Source organism: Chelon labrosus, assembly GCF_963514085.1.
Source record: "Chelon labrosus genome assembly, chromosome: 18".
Classification (NCBI taxonomy): domain Eukaryota; kingdom Metazoa; phylum Chordata; class Actinopteri; order Mugiliformes; family Mugilidae; genus Chelon; species Chelon labrosus.
This window is the reverse complement of record NC_140351.1, coordinates 15,341,693-15,362,200: the sequence shown is the minus strand read 5'-3', so window position 1 is coordinate 15,362,200 and position 20,508 is coordinate 15,341,693. Positions and strand designations below refer to the sequence as shown.

General features: G+C 44.2%; 1 protein-coding gene across 1 annotated transcript in view; it reads left to right on the top strand.

Moving 5' to 3' along the window:
- The window catches only part of tmx3b (thioredoxin related transmembrane protein 3b), a 39,667-nt gene that overhangs the window by 4,503 nt on the left and 14,656 nt on the right, over positions 1-20,508 (top strand). Inside the window, exons 6-13 of the mRNA XM_084566126.1 lie at positions 3,300-3,380; positions 3,786-3,885; positions 4,106-4,183; positions 4,449-4,515; positions 9,936-10,034; positions 15,593-15,650; positions 15,852-15,905; positions 18,963-19,019. Of these exons, the coding sequence (XP_084422252.1) occupies positions 3,300-3,380; positions 3,786-3,885; positions 4,106-4,183; positions 4,449-4,515; positions 9,936-10,034; positions 15,593-15,650; positions 15,852-15,905; positions 18,963-19,019 (594 nt within the window). The remainder of the gene's footprint in view (positions 1-3,299; positions 3,381-3,785; positions 3,886-4,105; positions 4,184-4,448; positions 4,516-9,935; positions 10,035-15,592; positions 15,651-15,851; positions 15,906-18,962; positions 19,020-20,508) is intronic.

The following is a 20,508-nucleotide window of genomic DNA, read 5'->3' as shown; positions in this document are numbered from 1 at the left end:
TAATTTTAGGCTGTAATTTGTAATTTAGGCATTATGTTATATTGTTAATTGTAGCTGTTGCTTTGCACCCCCCTATTAAGTACGTTTGTGTTCATTATCAGAGTCCTTTTTCTCACTGTTGTGCTTTTCTCTCGAGGCCTAGCCTGTGGAGATGTCCTTAGATAACTTATCCAGGAGGGAATAAGGTGTTTTTGCTTTTTCCTCAAGGGATAACTAATGATGAACTCAGTTCACACATTTCAGACTTTAAATTTGATTACGTTTGCCTCTCCTGAACGCTGTTGATTAAACATTTCTTGGGGGATAAAGTGTGTGAAAATCAGGTTTAGCCATTACAATTTACTTTTGCATCTTGACTATTTGCACGAATTTCATGGACTCAAAATCTCTTGAGTCGAATCTTGTGATCGGTTGCACGACGAATGTAGCCTGTGTGATTCCTGCCTCAACCGTCTCCGTGTAACGTATTGCAAATCATTTCTTGATGTGATGTTTTTTAATGTAAAATTAATGAATTTAGGTAGACACCAGCTGCTTAACAGCAGAGCTCATGTTGACATCGGATAAATGAACATCCGACATAGCCGAGTTTCCTCCGTGCATCTGAAACTGAATCATTTGTCTGCACACTGCCATAATGGGCTCCCCATTTAGTTTCATCAAGCCCATTTGGGAAAGTGCCACAGGATCGCGGCAGGGTTCACAACATTAAACCAAGCAAGTGATGAAACATCCATCGAAGAACATAGGATCCCTCCCTCGGTGACAGAAAGAGACTTGATTTAGAGTTCCCTTTCCTCCTGAGTTCATTAAGCCCTGTGGGCTGATGCAACCTTAGTAATCCTTAATGCATTCTGTGTGTTGTAGCAGCTCGACTGGAGCAGTTTCCCTGGCTGGAACTCTATTAGGAAAAGTCATTAGTTTTTTTTTTTTTTTTTCTCCGCTGGAGGTGTGATAATTTAGATTAAGTTGACCTTTGGGGTGAATGAGCTTTTCCTGATAGCTGCGGTTTACCCAGAGCATTTTGAAAAACACAGGTTATCGTTGTTATGCTCAGATGTCAGACACAGACTCTAAATATCCCAAAGACAAGTGCTGTTTGCAATGGGCTTTAGTATGTCTGCTGCGAATGTTTATTTTTCAGCTGTTGGCCAGCTTCGGGGCAGCGTCTGTGACCCTACTTTTTCCATTAGCGCTAGCCCAACTCCTGTGAGCAGCTTTTCAACCGATTCAGCATGTTAGAACAGCGGCGGAGCGAGTCGGTCGGAGAAAACGTTGTGATTGGCTGATCAGCTTAGTGAACCAGTGCACAAGAAGACAAGTAAAAGTGACAAAAGCAAGCAAAACTATGAAGTTCAAATAGCACACAGTTTTTCTTCTTTATCTGAATGACACAGATTAAATAGTTCTGTGAAATCCAATGAAATTAATTGTGTGACATCTCTTGCTTACATTCTCTTAAAAACACTCATTAAATTCGTTAAACGGAAATGAAAGACGATTACAGGAGAGGCAAAGTGCACACTAATCAGTTTGATTAGCCAAGTGCAGACATTTGGTTGGCTTTGTTCAACCGATCAAAAAGAGCCGCTTCTATGCATTTTCTACATTTCATGGTCACTTTATTGGTTTAGCTTTCTCAAAATGCTTTTCCCTCAGACTCTCCTGAATTTAGACACAGATCTTGCACCTAGCTGACAAAACATGCTGCTGCAGATTTGTCGGCTGCAGATTCGTCCCGTGTCTCTCCCTTACGACCACATCCCAGCGGTGGACCGAGAGGCCAGCGGACTTGTTGACACGTTCCTGGAACCGGCTTGGGAGGATGTGTGCTTTGTTAAAGTGGCGCCTCAAACTGCTGGCAGCAGCCGTGAAGGGATGCACATGGTCGGCACCAATACTCATCTCGGCTGTGGCATTTAAACGATGTCCAGCTGGTATTAAGGGCTGCAATGCGCGCCAGGAAAAAACATTCCCCGCACCATTTCCCCACCTCCTTCAGCCTGAACAATGCCCAGATGCGTGCTTCTCAACTTTTTCACCTTTCAGATATGTTAATATTTTCACTATGACATGATGATCTGTATTGACTAAACTGTAGATGATTAGCATGATTCAAAAGAGGGCTAGGGTTTGTAGCTCTCCTTCATTGCCGGTGGTTCTTTTATGACCCCAAATTAAAGCATGTAGACACGAGGTTCAGCGGTTGTTCTGATCAAACATCAGAGTGAGAAAGATACACAACTGAAGTGACTTGGCCCTGGAATAATTTTTAGCACCAGATGGGCTGGTCTGACAGTTAAACTCCTGGGATTCTTCCATCAACCGTCTCTAGCGTTTACAGGGAATGGTGCGAAACCAAAACAACATCAGGACATCAGGTGATTGGAAGTCCTTGTTGCACACAGGAGAATTGGTAGGCTGGAAGGCGGCAGCGGCTCGAATAAAACCGCATGTGCTTTGCAGAAGAGCGCACAACATGTTAAAGCTTGGTGAGCAAGCGCCAAACCAAACCAGGCATCAGCTCACCAAAACAACAAAAGAATACAGGGAAAAAACGTAGCCTGGATTGATACCGCTTGATTGTCACAAAGAGATGCAGATGGTAGAGTCAAATTGTGGCATGGCATGAATCCGTGGAGGCTGTCAGCGCTTCAGGCTGAAGGAGGTGGGGGAAATAGTGTGGGGAATGGTTTTTCCTGGCGCACGTTACAGCTCTTCGATACCAGTTGGCCAACGCTTAAATGCCACAGCCGAGATGAGTATTGGTGCCGGCCATGTGCTTCCCCCTCTCTGGCTGCTGCCAGCAGGTTAAGGCGCCATTTTACAAAGCACACATCCTCCCAAGCTGATTCCAGGAACGTGTCAACGTCCACAAGTCCGCTGGCCTCTCGGTCCAACAGACAACCCCTGGGATGCGGTCGCAAGGGAGAGCCACCGAATGAACATATTTTGTCAGCATAGCACAAGATCTGTGTCTAAACTCTTGTTGCTGCAAAGAGTTCAGGCTGTTCAGAAAGTTATACCAGTAAAGTCACCATGAAATGCAGAAAATGGAAAGAAGCAGCTGTGCCAGGGAATTGTTTGTCCGCAGTTGACTAATCAGACAGTTTAGTCCGTGCTTTGCCTGTACTCTAATATTCCTTTCTCTTCAAGTGAATGAGCTTTTTAAGAGAACGTAAGCCTGAATGTCACCAATTAATTTCCCATAAATATTTAATCAGAGTCATTTTAAGACAATGAATGGGTTTACAATGCAATCATCAGCCATTCACTCTTTGTGCATGTCCTCTTTTCAGATTAAAGGGTGATCTCGCCTACAATTACAAGGGACCAAGGACAAAAGATGATATCGTGGAGTTTGCCAACAGGGTGGCAGGGTAAGTCTCAGGCTTCAAACGACACCAGACATGAAGCGTGCCCTTATTTCACAGGAAGACGTGCTGTACTAATGAAAGCCATCCGAGGCGGCTTATCAATGGCAGGCATATTTGTTTCATAGCTCAATGGATTTCTGCCTCTGATGCTCCACTTCAAGCCACTGTATCGACTGAGCCCGGCAGATTTTCCTCCTCCTTGAGGGAAATCAAGCTAGATCCGTGACAGAGGGGTTGATCAAACGCTTGGCTCCGAGTCGGGAGACCATTGCTGCAAGTTGTTTGAATCCCCACTGGGTGGTGCCACCAGCACAGGAATAAAGCCTTTACACACGCGCCGCGCTCCGCGAGTTGTAATTTGAATGCTCATCAGCGTTAACCGATCTCTGTGGGTTTTATTTCCTCCAGACCAGCCGTGCGGGCGCTTCCCAGCAAGCAGATGTTTGATCACATGATGAAGCGGCACGACGTGCTTTTTGTGTACGTCGGCGGGGAGTCTCCCCTCAAAGTAAGAGCCTTTTGTTTCACCAAGACACGAAGCAAGCTTTTATTCCAATCTTCTTCAGAGCGGCCACAATCCTGAAAGTGTATTGACTGAAAGCCAGAAGCACTTCTTGGCTGCATTTGCATTTTAACAATAAAATAAGTGGCGTGTGACACCTTATAATGACTCAACCTTCACTCAGTCTGGTTTATTGAAATGCTGAAAGCCTGTCTTGCCCTTGCAGGAGAAGTACAACGATGTAGCCTCTGAGCTTATTGTCTACACATACTTCTTCTCGGGTTCAGAGGAAGTCTTGCCAGAGGTAAGGATTTGAATATGCATATTTGCATTTGTCCTTTGAAACCATGTTATGTAATGAATTTCATAAAGATGCACAAGTTTCATATTCATTATTATATTTAGCGTATTTATTTTCCTGCTAATGTCTCTCTAGTATGTAAAGACTGTTCACAGTTTTCTGGAGCTCGCCGCTGCCAACAGCATTGCTCCACATTTTCCAGGTGCACATACATGAGTAAAGATGATCTATGGAGCTTAAAAAGAAGTGTTTTCTGTGTTTTCAACAGTCGGTATATTTGCCAGAGCTTCCTGCAGTTGTAGTCTTTAAGGACGGAGCCTACTTCACTTACGACGGTGAGTATTTTGTGTACATAAAACGGGATAGCAGGGTGCCACCGCTTCCCTCGTCCTTCTCTCGTCTTGTATAATCCGTGTAACCGGAGCTGTGCGCCTGTAGTTTTCCAGTTCCTGCCACCGTTCTTTCATCTTCCTCACCACACTCACTTATGGTGTGCCTGGCCCATCATAAAGCTCCCAGAGCTCTGCCCACCATTGTGTGTGTGTGGTGAGGCCAGTGATGTTGTGGTGGTTTGTCTCTGGGCGGACGTACATAGCAGGTCAGGGTGGACGGACTGGGCCGAGTGGGCGTGAGAGACCGCAGCTTCAGCCGAAGAAACCAGCGCAGAGCCGATACTGTATATACAGTCACACCAAGCCAACAGTTGATGTAGGCTTCAAGTCTTTGCAAAACAAATGGTATTTGACACGAGAGATTTAGAGGCGCTGCCCAATTTGAAGCTTCTCACCGCAGCAACGTGAGCTCTCCGCATTCCTCCATGATTTCTTGTATCTCGCCGCCGCTTACGGCCTGAGCCGGGAGGCGGAAGCGGAAAGGAAGAGCGTCGAGGCACAGCGACAGCACGAACGGGCCCCAGTAGTGGCTGTTGGGGAGGTCGGGCGCGCGGTTTATCACCCGGAGAACGAAATCCACCTCGGCCGCCGTCTGCGGGTTCACGTCCGTCAGCTCCACCTGGCCGTTGCGGAAGGCGGGCTTCCTGCGCCAGAATCGCAGCAGGAGAGGCTCGCCGCAGTACACGTTGATGACGAAAAACCCACTCTCCGCAGAGTCCTCCTGGACCCTGATAGAGAGGATGTGGTGAATATCTAGCATTGCCATGGAGACGGTCTATTAAACCTGTCAAGGACTGAGAAGGTGGGGGCCGCGTGGCAAAATGTCACGGTTGTGTCCTTCTTTTCCTTTTCTTTTCCAATTCCCTAGAAACTATAGAAGAAAAACACTCTTATTATCTGCTATTGTAGCTAAAAAAAATTACTCTTGCATATTTAGGATTAAGCACTTACCTATAATGGTGGCAATGAAGACATTTCTCCGCCGTGCATTATAAAAATTATTGTTCCTGGTACTACTTCTTTTTTTTTTTTTTTACCACCTGTGATCCTCAGCACCGTGCTTCTGCCCAGCTGTGCTGTGTTTCTCAGAGGACTGGTCTCCCTGAAAATCACCAGAGCTGATGTTGGAAAAGAGAATAACTACGTCAAAGGCACCGTATGTGGTGTTCAGTTTGCATGACGTTCAGTCAGAAACGTTTTATCGATTGTTAGTTGGCTGAACTTCCGAGACCAATTTGAATAGATACAGAGCGACGCTGTTGAATAGAGGACTATGACGTTTAATCAAGTGTGTGGATGTAACTGTATAACTAGAGCTATATTGTATTTATCTACTTGCTTTAGAGGCTGGAAGTTACCAGAATATGCAAACAACCTTTGCCGTGCCCCCGCTGGTATTTGTTTTTCTTTGTAAGATTACAGATCGAAAATACTTATTAGAAATTCACCGCCGCGTGATTGCCGTTCCCTTTGTTCGGGTCTGCGTTTTTTAAAGAATGAGTCCCACCGAGCAGAGCCAGGCTGTCCAAACACAACCTCTCGCTTTGTGTAAAGCGATATTTGACATATTGTTGTTTGTCTTTGATTGCTTTAGCGCACGCCACAAACAGCGGCATCCCTTTTGAAGAGCTCTGCTAAAATATAGTACAGCGCTGAGGCTCATACATATTTAATTAGTCAAATCCTCTGTTTCATACTGCTGTACAGGTCTGCAGTGTTATTGTGCTTGAAGCGCCAAGTGGGTTTTGATCATCGCGTGTGTGCGGCTACGGGCCGGAGTGTTTGTGCTGTGAGAAAACAGAAAGCATAATTAGAATATATGTGAGCGTACACAGAACGCTGTTTGTAACCGCTTCACTCACCGATGGTCTTCAAACATGTGTTTGAGTTTTAATACCCAACACTTAATACTCGGAGCGCCAGTCTTTCTGTTAATCTGCTTCAGCGGCTCAGGGTTTGGCCTCGCTGCTCCTTGTATGGAAGCGTAACGCTGCCGGCTGTGAGGCAGAGCTCCTTTGCATAGGTGTTATTGGGAGCGTTTAAATGACAGGCTGATTAACAGTTAGTGAATGTGATGACGAGAGGAGGTCACACTTTAACAGGTGATAACATAATGATGGCGCTGTGTCACTGCACACACAGGCAGCATTCACTTCGCCAGTCACTGTGAATTACGTGCTGATGAGAAACTTAATAACTGGGCGAAAGTTTTGGAGATTTTTCTTTTTTTTTAGTGGTAAGTTCAGAACGACAGACATCTAGGGCAGACGGAGAGAGGCGGTTTGGACCATTTCTTTATATGAAGGTGGTTGAACCCTCCCTGATGTGTGGTGCCGAGAAGGTGGTACTTAGGCAGACAGCTAGCTCCTACCCATTATACGTAACTTTCTGCGTTAATAGTATACAAACAGATGGGTTATATTAATATGCACTCCCTGTAGTTGACATGAATTAGCTATGAAGATTGAAATTGTTTTTGTACCAGGCTGCTTATTAGGACTGAAAGGTTGTGCATTTTAACGTGGAGGTCTATGGGGATTAACTCGCTTTTGGTGCCACCCTCTAGTGGCCGTTGTAGGTACTGGAGTTTTCACACATTATTTTAGTGTTTCAGAGTCTGTACTTGGTTATGCCATGCAACACAAGCTATGTTTCCAAAGGAGCAAGAACTTTTAGTCCTAGGAACTTCTTTCAAGGAACTAAAATTGTCTTATATCCCACTTGCAAATTCGTCCACTGACGTATGCTTGTGGAACCTCACTGAGTACCTCCAAGGGTTCTGGGTAAAGTTCCTATAGTGGAAATACAAGCTCCCAGATGGGAACTGAACACAAGTTAGATCAAAATAGTGACCATATATTCCACAGGTACTGTACAATAGTCCCCCTGTGTGTAATAAAATACACAATCTTAATCAGCTCAATACATTCAAGGGTCGTTTCTGTTACAGCTGTACTACTGTGGTGTGACAAGTAGCCTTGGCCTAAATGTTAGCCAACGTTAACACATCTCGGATGCTGCTGTGTTACCGACATTACTAGGTCAGTCTGCTTACTTGCGCTATATTCATAATTTGTCCCGCAGTTGTCACCAGCAGTGGCTTCTTTTCAACTCTCTGAAAGTTACATATAATGCTTTAAATTTGTTCTAACAGAGAGCTTTTTGCTCACGTAACGGGCTGATTTGAGTGTAAATAAGCAGCCAACCACAGGTGCCTCAGTGTGGCATCACAGGAGAAGCCAGATAATCACCTAAGTATGTGGTATTCATCCATTCAGAGTCATGAATGTTGAAATCTCATTGAAATCAGTCCTGTAGTTGTTGAGCTATCTCAGTGTGAATTAAAGTGTTGGAGCAGCTGATGACATGGGGCTAAAAATGCCTCTTCAGACTATATATTTTGAATAAAACTCCACTTTCTTCTTCCTCCTCATGTTGCCAGTTCCATAACTGAGTGACACATACAGCGAATCCCACACAGCTCCTGTTCTCCACTATGGCTTTTTGGCGACAAACCAGAGCATCTTCATTGTTAAGCTCGATGATTTCCTATATATAGTAAGAAAGGAAAGCGCCACAATACTGAGCTTTCTGTCATGTTTAATTACATTGATCTTTTCCTCTGTCACCTTCTCTGCCTTACTTGTTTGAGTTATCTGATGATAACACCCACCTCTCCTTCTCTCTCTCTCTTTCTCTCTCTACTATAGTTCCGCCTCTGTTTCCATCTGCATTGTCTTAGAGGTCTTCTGCGACATTAACCTTCATCCTTGAAATGTGTCAGAGCTGCCTCCTCCCTGTGCTCCAGAGTCTTGACACTAGATCATCCTCACTCCACCCACTGTCTGTTTTTATTCCCCCTCCTGCCCCTCATCTTTCTCTCCCGTCTCCCGCTGCGTGAACTCTGGGCTGTCAGGCTCCTGTAGGGCGGTATGGAGATTGTGAGGCTGGCGCCCAGGAAGAGAGCAGCTCTAATTTGTCTCAAGGTGAAGCAGGTTCAGTCGGCGTAGAGGTTCATCAATCTGTACGATCCTGGTATGGGGCCTCCGTGTTTCTCTCTCACTTCTGGGGGAGAAAAAAAAAAAAAAAAAAGCCTTGCAGCTGCGCGCTGTCTGTAAAGCCAGAACATCTGTGGAAAGAAGTCTCTGGAATGTCTACCAGATCGACTGACTCAGCAGCTCTAACAACGAGGCTCCTCTCCCTCCACAGCACTGTGAAATAGATTGTAATACTACTGTAAGCTACGACCTTGGGGTTTTAAAAGCGTGTTCCTGGTTTTAGCCTGTCATGTTCAGTATTATGCTCCCAGCTCCTTTGGGGCGCCGCAGCATAAGAATCATTTCAAAAGTCATCAGTGTTCTTGTAATTACTGTAATGGCAGCGGAAAGGTCATGATAACTTATTAACATGTCATAATGAGGTCCCGGCTACATTTGACATCAATTATGAGCATCCTGTAGCCTCTCTCAGCTGGAGAAAACTGTGTTGTTTAAGTAGACGCGCCGCGCCGTATTTATACCCTCCGGGGACTTTTCTCTGGTCCCCGTTGCTTCCAGATGTTAGGAAAGCAACAACATGTAGCTCGCATCCAGGACGGTATCCTTTATTTTACTTTATTTTATTTATTTATTTGTTGCTCTGTTATTTTTGTTCTTCTTCCGTCCTGATGCATCTGTTGAATTATGCATTTGCTCCAAATGTGTAAAAAATAAATAATAATAAAAAAAAACCTGCTAAACCACTCCTGAAAATGAATGTATGTATGTTTGGAGAATCATTTACAAACCAAATGTATTTTTTTTATTTTTTTTTTGTGTGACAGAAATGCATAATAACTGTGAAAATGAGGTCAGGTGAGGGAGCATCCCGGGGGAAAAAACATTCATTGTGGAAGAAAATTACAGTTTTTTTTTTTGTTTTTTTTTTTAAAGTTTCCGAAGACCAGCTATTCTGATAAATGGCAGATTAATCTTGAAACGTGGTTGCGGACAGTCCTGTCTGAACAAAATGTTCTTTCACTTACGTCTTAACAGCTTGTTACTCTTGATTGTTTGCATCTGCTCGCTCTGACTCACAGACCAGCGTACCGTTTCTGATCCAAAACAGCCTCCCTGGCTGCTCAAGCCAGAAGCGGCCCTCCGCCAAAACAATTTCTGTTCGTTGTTTAGCTGACCTGTGTCTATGAATGCTCAGCTTGTGTCCCGCTCTTTGTTCTCTTGAGAGCATACAGGTGGTAAACACTGCCATCTCCTTGCGACCCAGGCGTCAATACGCTGCTTTTAATATGGATCGGCTGCTCGCTGAATGTCGATAAGCTGCTCTGCGCTTCTGCCTCTGAATGATTGTGTGTCTCCGTTCTGCAGAGTACGAGGATGGTAGCTTGTCATCGTGGGTGAACAAGGAGCGCTTCCAAGGATACCTCCAGATTGATGGCTTCACGTTGTACGAGCTGGGAGAAACAGGTAGCTTGGTGTTTTTACTTTTCTAAAAAGTTAGGTTTTGTCATTGTCATTGATCAGCCACAACATTAAAACCACTGACAGGAAAAGTGAATAACATTGACCATCTTGTGACAACACAGTGTTCTGCTGGGAACATTCGTGTAGATGTTACTTAGACATGTAGCACCCACCTAGACCAGACCAGGCACCCTGACCCCATAGCAATGACACTCCTCGATGGCAGCAGCCATCCAATGGTTTAGGAACAACTCCAAAAACGTGAAAAACAGCACAAGGTGTTGACCTGGCCTCCAAATTCACTAGATCCCTAACTGATCAAGTATGTGTGGGATGCACTGGAGCAAGCCTGATACACAGAGTGCCCTCCCCTCAACCCACAGGACCCAAAGGCCCTCTCTAACAATATTCTGTTGCCAGACACCACAAGACACCCTTAGAAGGCCCATGTCCATTCTCTGATGAGTCACAACAGTCTTGGAGGCACAAGGGAGACCTACACAGTATTAGGAAGGTGATCATTATGTTATGCCTGATCGGCGTATGTTAAGTGCTTGTCGCAAGATATATTACTGTAACAGCATCCACCATGTTGCCCAGTGATGAGGGTGAGTTTATTGTCACCTAAAGCAAAAAGTACTGCATATAAAGCAGATGAAGCCTCTGTGACTTCAGGATTCCTTAACAAAGGTTTTAAAGCTAAATGAGGGGTTTAGCAATTTGGCCGTGCCTGGCTCCGCCTTACTCAGCTAATACAAAAATAGGTAAAGAGCTCGATCGTTGGTGGGTGACACCTAAATTGACGGCTGGCAACCTGTGAGTGCACTCTCCTTAATTATGCACAACTTTAAGCCTTGATATAATCGAAACGATTTAGTTATACATAAAAATAGCCCTCAATAGAGTTACCTTGAATGAAGAAATCACCCGCAGACCGAAGGTGTTTATTGTAAGAGGCCGTAAACATTCAAGGAATCAAGGATAATCTGTTGACATTGTGACCGTGGAAAACAAGACATGAACTAAATGTGACACTCAGGTCTTGCTCTTAAAAATAAGATGGCTTATAGAAAATAAACAGTGTCAAATCCAAGTAACCAGAAAAAGTTATGCTTGTTTATTGTAAAGTGAGCCATTTTAACATGGGCGTCAATGGGATTAACTCGCTTTCGGTGCCAGCCTCAAGTCGTCATTTGAGGAGCTGTGGTTTTTTTTAAAGTTTTTTTTTTTTTTTTTTGCACTTCACACTCATGACAGACCGTCAGAATAGATGCAGATCTATTTTCGGCAGATTAACTGCTGGCAGATTAATATATTTTGTTAATTATGGGCCTAAACTGTCAGATTTTGTTCTTTTCAACCTTGATGACCATGACACCAAAGTCAACTTTCAAACATTTTAAATAATACATACTGTATTTATAGCAAATCATAAATACCACAAAAACATTTCGATCCCTGCCAAAGAGTGTCTCCTCCTCCGCCCAGATAAAGCCCATGTTGCTCTGCTTGCTCAAATGTACACGCGCTTTTCCTTGAAAAGGAAACTTAAGCTGTAGTGAAATACAAACTGCCTCTTAAACACCAATAAATGGATGCTCTGAGCAGAGAAAGCCATCCTTTCTAATATTAGACACAGTATTTGCCTCCTTTCATGTGAATTTTACTGAGATCAGTGATGCTCGACAGCGGCTGGCTGTTGCTCACATTTGTTGCTGCGTCTGTACCAGACTTGCTGCTTCATATTAAAGAGTCGACGCATATAAAATGGTCTCTATAGGATCTTAATTGGATAATCACTGTGTGACGGATTAAAGACTACATAGTTAAGTTTGATGTGTATCTGTGAAAACGGCATAAAATCTAGCAGCCTTGTCTCTGTAGGCATTTCAACCAAGTGTCACATTTCATGCATTTGGGCTCAGTGGAGCTGGTGGGATGACATTTCATGCTCCAAAATCCCACATCCCGCACGTCATAAGACAGAGTGATGCAAAACTTGGTGATCACGTTTAAACACCAGTGTGACCAAAATCAATGAATAACTGTTATTTAGAGCTATTTATGGACCAAAATGTACGATACAGAGTTAATTTGATTAAACTAAAATGCAACAGCTTTGTTTCCTTTTGGCGCACAGAACCTTTGGAAAGTTGTTGTCAAGGCCAGAATGTAGACAGGATGTCTGTTAACCACAATAACTATATCATATACACTATATTGCCAAAAGTATTCACTCAGATAATTGAATTCAGGTGTTCCAATCACCTCCATTTCCACAGGTGTATAAAATCAAGCACGTAGGCATTCAGGCTGCTTCTACAAACATTTGTGAAAGAATGGGTTGCTCTCAGGAGCTCAGTGAATTCCAGCGTGGTACAGTGATAGGTTGCCCCCTGTGCAACAAGTCCAATCGTGGACTCATCAACAGAAACTCAGCCACGAAGTGACAGGCCACGTAAAATGAGAGAGCGTGGTCAATTGCTACAGACCTCCAAACTTGTGGCCTTCAGATTAGCTCAAGAACAGTGCCTAGAGAGCTTCATGGAATGGGTATCCATGGCCAAGTATCTGCATCCAAGCCATACATCGCCAAGTGCAATGCAAAGCGTCGGATGTAGTGGTGTAAAGCACGCCGCCACTGGACTCTAGAGCAGCGGAGATGCGTTCTCTGGAGTGACGAATCACACTACTCCATCTGGCAAACTGATGGACAAATCTGGGTTTGACGGTTGTCAGGAGAACGTGTCTGACTGCATTGTGCCAAGTGTGAAGTTTGGTGGAGGGGGGATTATGGATGGTGTGGGGTTGTTTTTCAGGAGCTGGGCATGGCCCCTTAGTTCCAGTGAAAGGAACTCTGAATGCTTCAGCATACCAAGAGATTTTGGACAATTCCATGCTCCCAACTTTGTGGGAACAGCTTGGTTATGGCCCCTTCCTGTTCCAACATAACTGCACACCAGTGCACAAAGCAAGGTCCATAAAGACATGGATGAGCAAGTTTGGTGCGGAGGAACTTGACTGGCCTGCACAGAGTCCTGACCTCAACCTGAGAGAACACATTTGGAATGAATTAGAGCGAAGACTGTGAGCCAGGCCTTCTCGTCCAACAACAGTCTGACCTCACAAATGCTCTTCTGGAAGAATGGTCAAAAATTCCCATGAACATATTCCTAAACCTTGTGGAAAGCCTTCCCAGAAGAGTTGAAGCTTTTTATAGCTGCAAAGGGTGGACCAACGTCACATTAAACCCTATGGATTAAGAATGGGATGTCACTTAAGTTCATATACGTGTAAAGGCAGATGAGTGAATACTTTTGGCAACATAGTGTATCTTTTAAAGTTTAAGAGTGAATTGGAGATGCGCTGGAAGTGTGGGAAAGAGAGCCAGGTCTGATCGGCAGGGCGGCAGACTATGAGCGTATTATTCCATAATGCATGTGTTCTGGCTTGACCTCCAGGTCACCATCTGCACATTTTATAACGTCAGCTCAAGTATAGTTTTATGAGGCATTCTTAAAAATTGATCCATAAATGTCAAGCTTGTTGCATGAATTTACAGAGTGAACTGGTCGATAAATAATAAACAACACAGTCCCCAAATCAGTGCATTAGAAAATTGTCTGGCCCAGTCTATGAAAATGCTGAAACATGACACGAGTTCTTGGAGGGGTCTCTAAAAAATTCAAATGCATCACTGCTCATCACTTCACACCAGCTATGAGGTCTTTCTTTAAGCTTTTACCAGAAAGTTCTGAAGCTTGAAGGACTTCAATATTGAGGCAAGTGAGCAATAAATGATTCAAAAATGCTTCCTGCTGCTTTACTCCATGAAGCAAAATCCTCGTTCTGATACGGAAACATTGATGTGATCAGCTTGACATTTGTCTAGTGATTAAAAGAGCCAGAGAAGAGCTAGAGCCGTCCGTCTTCTCAGTTTGGAGGATGAAGCTGCAGAAATCATCAAGCACCGGCCTGGGCTTGCGGTTCCAGTTCATGTGTGGGTCAGAAATAACACCTAAACTCGAGGAGAGGGAGGCTTGATGGCAGAGGGTAGCGGGCCGAGAAGCGGGTGAAGATCTCTTAATGAGGTTTAGCTAAGATGCACTGGAGAGAGTCTGTCAAGTCCTAAAAAGACAGAGATAAAGAGACGCACAAAGTGTTGAATTAATAAATTGAATTAGCAGTCATACCGATGGATGGTGATGCTGCGAGAAAATGTTTCTGGTTGCGATTAATAACTTTATTGATATTCAATTCATCTAAGGCTTTATGGATCAGTGATGAGCAATCGACAAGCGGTTCTTTGAGTTGCCAGGTTGTGAAAACCCCCCTCTAGTCTCTGTCTAGTTTATCATACAGACACACTCTGGAAGGGAGCTGCAAATCATCTGAACAAAAATCCATTCAGCACCGTACTTCCTTTTACATCTGCAGAGTTGATAATTATGTTAAGAACCCATCCCTCATTAAAGACTTTAATGATTGCACCTGCATTTATAATTGCACTTGGAAACTTTTGCCGTCACCTTTCGTGGAAAGTGAGGCGCCCGTGACACTTTCCTTATGATTTAATTAACATGCGTAACTTCAATTTGTAATGAAGCCCCGGGAGATTACCACCGTTTATAACTACAATACCACCACAAACAGGAAAAAAAAAACACTAATGGGTAATGATGAGTGATGTTGCCATGCCGATTATTCCAGTATGTGCGTGAAACTGCACAGAGAAGTTAATTGTTCACAGTTGGTGGAAAACATGAACTAAACCATGGGTCTTCAACATTTTCCAGGCAAAGGACTCCCAAACTTATGAAGAGATGGAGCAGGGACCCCCTGCTTATGTATATGTGTATTTAAAGACATTTCAATTTGTGGAAAAAATTGCGGAGAAGAATATGAAAAAAATGTCTAATCAACCAAAACTTGCGCGACCCCTCTGCAGTACCTCCGCGGACCGCCTAGGGGTCGCGGACCCCCTGTTGAAGACCTCTGAACTAAACCATAAATCAACTAATTTAACCAGGATTTACTTTTTTTTTTTTTCTCCCACAGCCACCAAACTAAAAACAATCAGTTATTTTCTGTCGAGGGCTGAACGTTGTGCAAGTGCTGCTACATTCAGTTGGACATGTAAATTCCCTCTGCGGCCGGGCTGTCCACTCTCTTTACATAACCTCAACCCTCCTAAATAAGGAGTGACCAGCAGGGGGCAGGCTGGCACTCTCCTCCGTTCACTTAAGGTTTTCTAGCCTCAACCTTTTTAAGTTGTGTAACAGTATTTTTAAGCAGACCTATTTGTCATGTCGTGGGTTTTGGGGTTTTGAATGGCACAGAAATAGCTCTTCTGCCAGAAAGTGACCTCTTGTTTCCTCTTCAACCAAGCAGAAAGCCTAAGCTGGCTTAATGTTTGACTTTCCTTTTCTTTTTTCCCCCCATTGAGAGTTAATGCATCTCCTCCAAAACCTCTTATTTGCCTTTCATTGCGTTCTCACTCTTTTTTTTTTATTTTTTTCCTTTTTCTGTGTTTAATTCGTAATCCTTATCTGCCACCTCAGGAAAACTGGTAGCGATTGCAGTCATCGATGAGAAGGACCCCACGGAGGAGAGTGGCAGGTACGAAGCACGCTGAAAAGAAATAGCGCAGCTCTTTATGAATTACTCCCACACTCGCCACGACGCAACACTTAACTCCAAATAAAGATAAGGCTTGCTGTTATTGTTCGGATCTTCCCACAAATTGCAGCCGCCGGCTAAAAAAAGAAAAAAAGGTTACAACTCATGTGGTGTTTCGCTCTCTTGTCATTTGCTTTTTAGATTAAAGGCCTTGATTCAGAGGGTGGCGAAGGAGTACAGAGAACATTTTAACAGGTGAGGCACGGATACGTGATGAGGTCAGAGATGAAAATCCAATTTATACATTTATTCTGGGTTGATGCTCTCACTGGGGAGCGCTGCCTGTCTGTTCACCGGCAAGTTTATGCCTTTGTCAGGGCACGTCTGTTATTTTTTATTTTTTTCTTCTTCGTGTTCTGTGTGTGTGTGTGTGTGTGTGTGTGTGTGTATGTGTGTGTGGAGTTTCAGTGGAAAGGTAATTATGCAAAATGTCAGCTTCCAAATATAGGTGTTCTTTTCAGCCGTCAGTCATAAACTCAACTCGGCTTGTATTAATGGAGAATTTTCTGTTTTCTCCGGCTCCAATTGTGCAAGAACAACTGGAGATAGGGGCTTTTAATGCCTGTTCTTTTTTCTGGAGAAAATAAATTAAAAAAAATGTGTAATTTCACAGCATTATTCTTCTTATTTTAGTTTGAAATAAAAAGACAGGGACGGTGCAAGAGCGCAGACACTCCAGTGCTCGTGCAATCAAGGACTGTATGTGTGCAGGAGAATGATTTAGAGAGCACAGTTGCTTGGTTGTCTTTAGCTAGAGCGTCCAGTTTAAAACAAACATCTACTCCACTGAAGTGGCCTGAATTAAAACCTTAAGGTCGCCGTTCTTTTAACCGACCTTTGTATCTGATCACTCGTAGCAGACGCAAGGAGGATTTCCGCAAGGATTAATAAAATAAAACGCGTCGTATTTGCATCATTAGGTTTGTGCTTAAGTTCCATACCGTTCCCCGTCATTAACCGCGTCGCCTCATCAGACGGATTTCTGCTTTTATACGGAGAGGTGTATCTCAAGCCGCCGCGATCAAAGAGTCTCTCCCTCTCCAGGCGTTCCCATTAGGACTGATTGAATTACACAGATCCCTATCATCAGTTCTCCTACTGTCTGCCACACTACCCAGTGCTGTTTTTGAAGACTTCTGAATTTGAGATCCCCTCCGAGATCAGAGCTGCCTGCCGCGTACTGACACACCTAAGCGGTACTTGTAATTACAAGTGGCAGACTCGAGTGTTGCCCCCAGTGGTGGGTGGAGGCAGCACATGGAGTCAGCAGATCTTAGCGGGTGACTGACTTTTGAACGAGCCCGTGCCATTAGATGCGGCGATAAATGTCAGACAGGGATTTCAGCTCATGCGCCGTTTGTTGCATTTGGGGGGGAATAGGAGCTCCATGTGAGCAAAAGGATTATATCTAGTGGTGGGTTGAAATTCTGAACCAGTCACTATTGACTCAGCTTGTATGCTGCATGATTTCAGTCCATAAATTGTTTTGCGTCCCCAGTTTAAAGGCAGTCAGCCTCAGGGCAACATTTGTGAAGTTTCAGGACGTATTAAAGCTTCATGGGTGTAATGTAAAAACGCCTTCCTCTGCAGTTTCCCTCCGTTTTTGCATTTTTAGCTCATTGTTTAGGTTTCATTGCCCATAACTCCTGGTATTCTGGCTCACTCTCCCTGCTCTTATCCAACTATTTTCAGCTGAAAAACCTCCCATAAACCTACTGTATTCTCCTGGCCGAGCAACAAAAATGCAGAAAAGTTGGAGAAGGTACTGTTGAACCAGATGTTTTCATCTGGAGCTGCACCAAACCGAAGCTAAATGGAGAGTGAATATTGGTCTGACTGGCTATGGTTGTATCCACCAGGTGGCCAAAAGCACCAAATACATTCTATTATGTTGATTATCTCTGCTTAATGTAAAAATAGACGACTATTGAATAAAGTTCCCTCAGTAGTGGCATTCAACCTTCTAAACACTGATCTGAACGAGGACCACTAAGTAAAATGGGCTAAAAGCAATACACATATTGGTAGTCATTAGTTCCAGGAGGCCCACTGCTGTCCCGTTGTTTAATCCCATCCACAAAAGCCACATTGTGTTTGAAAGCATGTCTGAGATGTGAAAGCCTGCTGGTGACAGGGGCCACATGATTCTTTTAATGATCATTCTTGTCTATCATAAAACGCATTCTGTATTTTGGCCACGGCTGCATTGCAGAGTTTAGTTAATAGGGTCGGAGAAAAAAGAAAAAAAAACACCCACTTTCCTCTGAATATTCATTCTGTTGGCTTTCGGAGACACTCCATTAGAGCTTCGAGACATTTGAGATAAAGTCCTGCTAAGTTAGTCGCCCTCTTTGGCCAGCCCGCACGACGGTGCGGCCAAGAAGCCGAAGATGGACATACATGGCGAGCAGACGTGTAAATATTTAAGCTGCCGAGCGGTGAAATTGGAAGGAAATTAGGTTCCAACATCACATTTTGCTCGCCACAAAGTCCTACCCTCATGCTCCCCCCGTTAATCTCGAAGATGTGGACTCTTTCTGATCTCGTAGTGCTGCACTTTCACAGAGCGGACGTTACGAGCTGACTTTTTGATGAGCTTTATTCCCAGTCTTGCCCACCACTGTCAGCAAGATGATCAGCCCGATTTCATATTGCGCGCACCGGCTTTATTGTATCGTCGTGCCTCTTCATAATCATGCCATTCATATAAGCTCAGGCGCATTGTTTAGCACCCAGGGGACGAACGTCCTAGATGTAGCTATGATTCATATGAATATAATATATATGTAGAGGCCCCAGTAATCAGTCATTCACTGGAAGTCTCTAGCTTTCCTGGACGTGTGCGTGCCCCTTTCCTAGCCCAGCCACAATACACTCTGCTCAGACAGAGTGCAGCACAATGAGATACAAATTGAATTCCTCCTCCTGCCTTATCGTTTAGATAAATCACCTGAGTCTTTTCTGTGGCGGAAGAGACGAGGAGAAACGGGAGACGGCACGGGATGGAGCTTAGGGGATAGTCTTTCTCCCGCAGTGACAAAAGCGCTCGCCCGGTTTTTCCGCAGCGAGAACATGCGATTGCACTCAATGAGGTTTTCATGTTTTGTGTGCTGGTGTGCGTTGGTGTTTATGTCCCGGGTTTGTGGTAGTGCTCTGTGCTCTGCTCAGACAGGTAAAAAGAGTTCATTTTTACACAGTTTTGTTTCGGATGTTCCATATTCTCACGACAGTCATTTTGTCTTTCATCTGCAGAGACTTCCAGTTTGGCCATATGGATGGGAATGACTACATCAACAGCCTTATTATGGGGTGAGTGTCTCATAACCAGTCTCAGTTTCTATCTCTCTCTCTCTCTGTCTCTCTCTCTCTCCTCACGTCATCCTCCACTTTCTCAGCCTCATGTTACCTTCCGTCAGCTACTTATCCAGGTCTGCACTGACTTGTAATGCCAGCCTCCGCCATTAAAGATGCTCTCTCGCGGAGAAGTCAATTACGCGGGCGCGCTGTCATTTCTTTTCTCCCGGCAACTTTAACCCCCTCGCTCATGCAAGGAGAAGATGTGCGAGCGGATATTCCTGTGAGTTGTCAGGCCAGTAAGGGGAATACATGAGGAATTTAGAGATAAGGCTATGCATGGATTAAATCTATAGTGGCCGTGTGCTTTAATGGCTTGCCATAGAGCAACGCTAATGATGCAGCGAGACCCTGCCGCAGTAGTGCCCAGTCTGAGACCGAGTGTTTGAGTATCCTGCACAGAGAGAGAGAGAGGCCCCACAACTGACATCCCACTCTTTTAATTAGACAGAAGCCCACTAGTGTTACAGGCCAGCAGGGCTCTGTAACAGTTGTCTGCTTTGTGTCTGCTAACGTACAGCATCTAATTATGTGTCTCCGTATAATTCTGCGTGAGGGCCTGCGAGCTATTGTAATAGGCCGCTGCAGGATGTTATTTTAATTTGAGCACGTTAGTGTTTGTATGAGAGAGACTATAGCGGACATGGTCTCCTGTGTAATTAAGTTTGGGTGTCAGTGAGTACACTAGAATTCGTATTTGAAATGTGACTTCGTACAAGCAACAGACTCCCGGTACAAGGCTGAAATTAGTCAGGGAGTGTTTTTATTTAAGGATAAAAGGGGTGATTAGCCTTCCTAATTTTGCATGAACACATACAATATGTATTTTGCAGGGTTTTACATGGCTGCATTTGGCTGCCGTAGCGCTGGATTAATTGCCCTCCTTTGAGGAATGAAATCCTGGCCTGTCAATGTCCACTAATCCTTTCCCTTAGGAGGGCCATGGAAATAAATCTGATGGCTTTTTATCCCTCTTTCTGTCATCACAGCGATTACTGTGTCCTGGCAGCAGTCTGTCTGGCATAAGGCTGCCCCAGCTTTCACCAGAGGCACATAAACACACTCGCGGATACACACATGCACGATGAGCACCACTTGAAGTCTGGGGTCGTCTTTGCCTCTGTTTATACGCAGGATTATCACAAACCTCTTATACGGGATGCACTGTGGGATGTGAGAAACCTAAAGAGATGTGAGGTGACTGAAAAAGCTTTTGAGTGGGAAGAAGAACGTCAAGTGTTAGAAAGGCCTCTATAACAACAAACCAGCGGTCAGTTAGTGCTAACTAAAGATGGCTCCTGTTTCCACAAACTCCTTAATTCCCTCCTTTTTTTTTTTTTTTTTTTTTTTTCATTTGTTTGATTTTAACAACAGAGCAGTAGATCAATTTAAATCAATCTCCATCCAGGTTTCTTGTCGCCAGGCATCCAAAATGTTTTTCCTG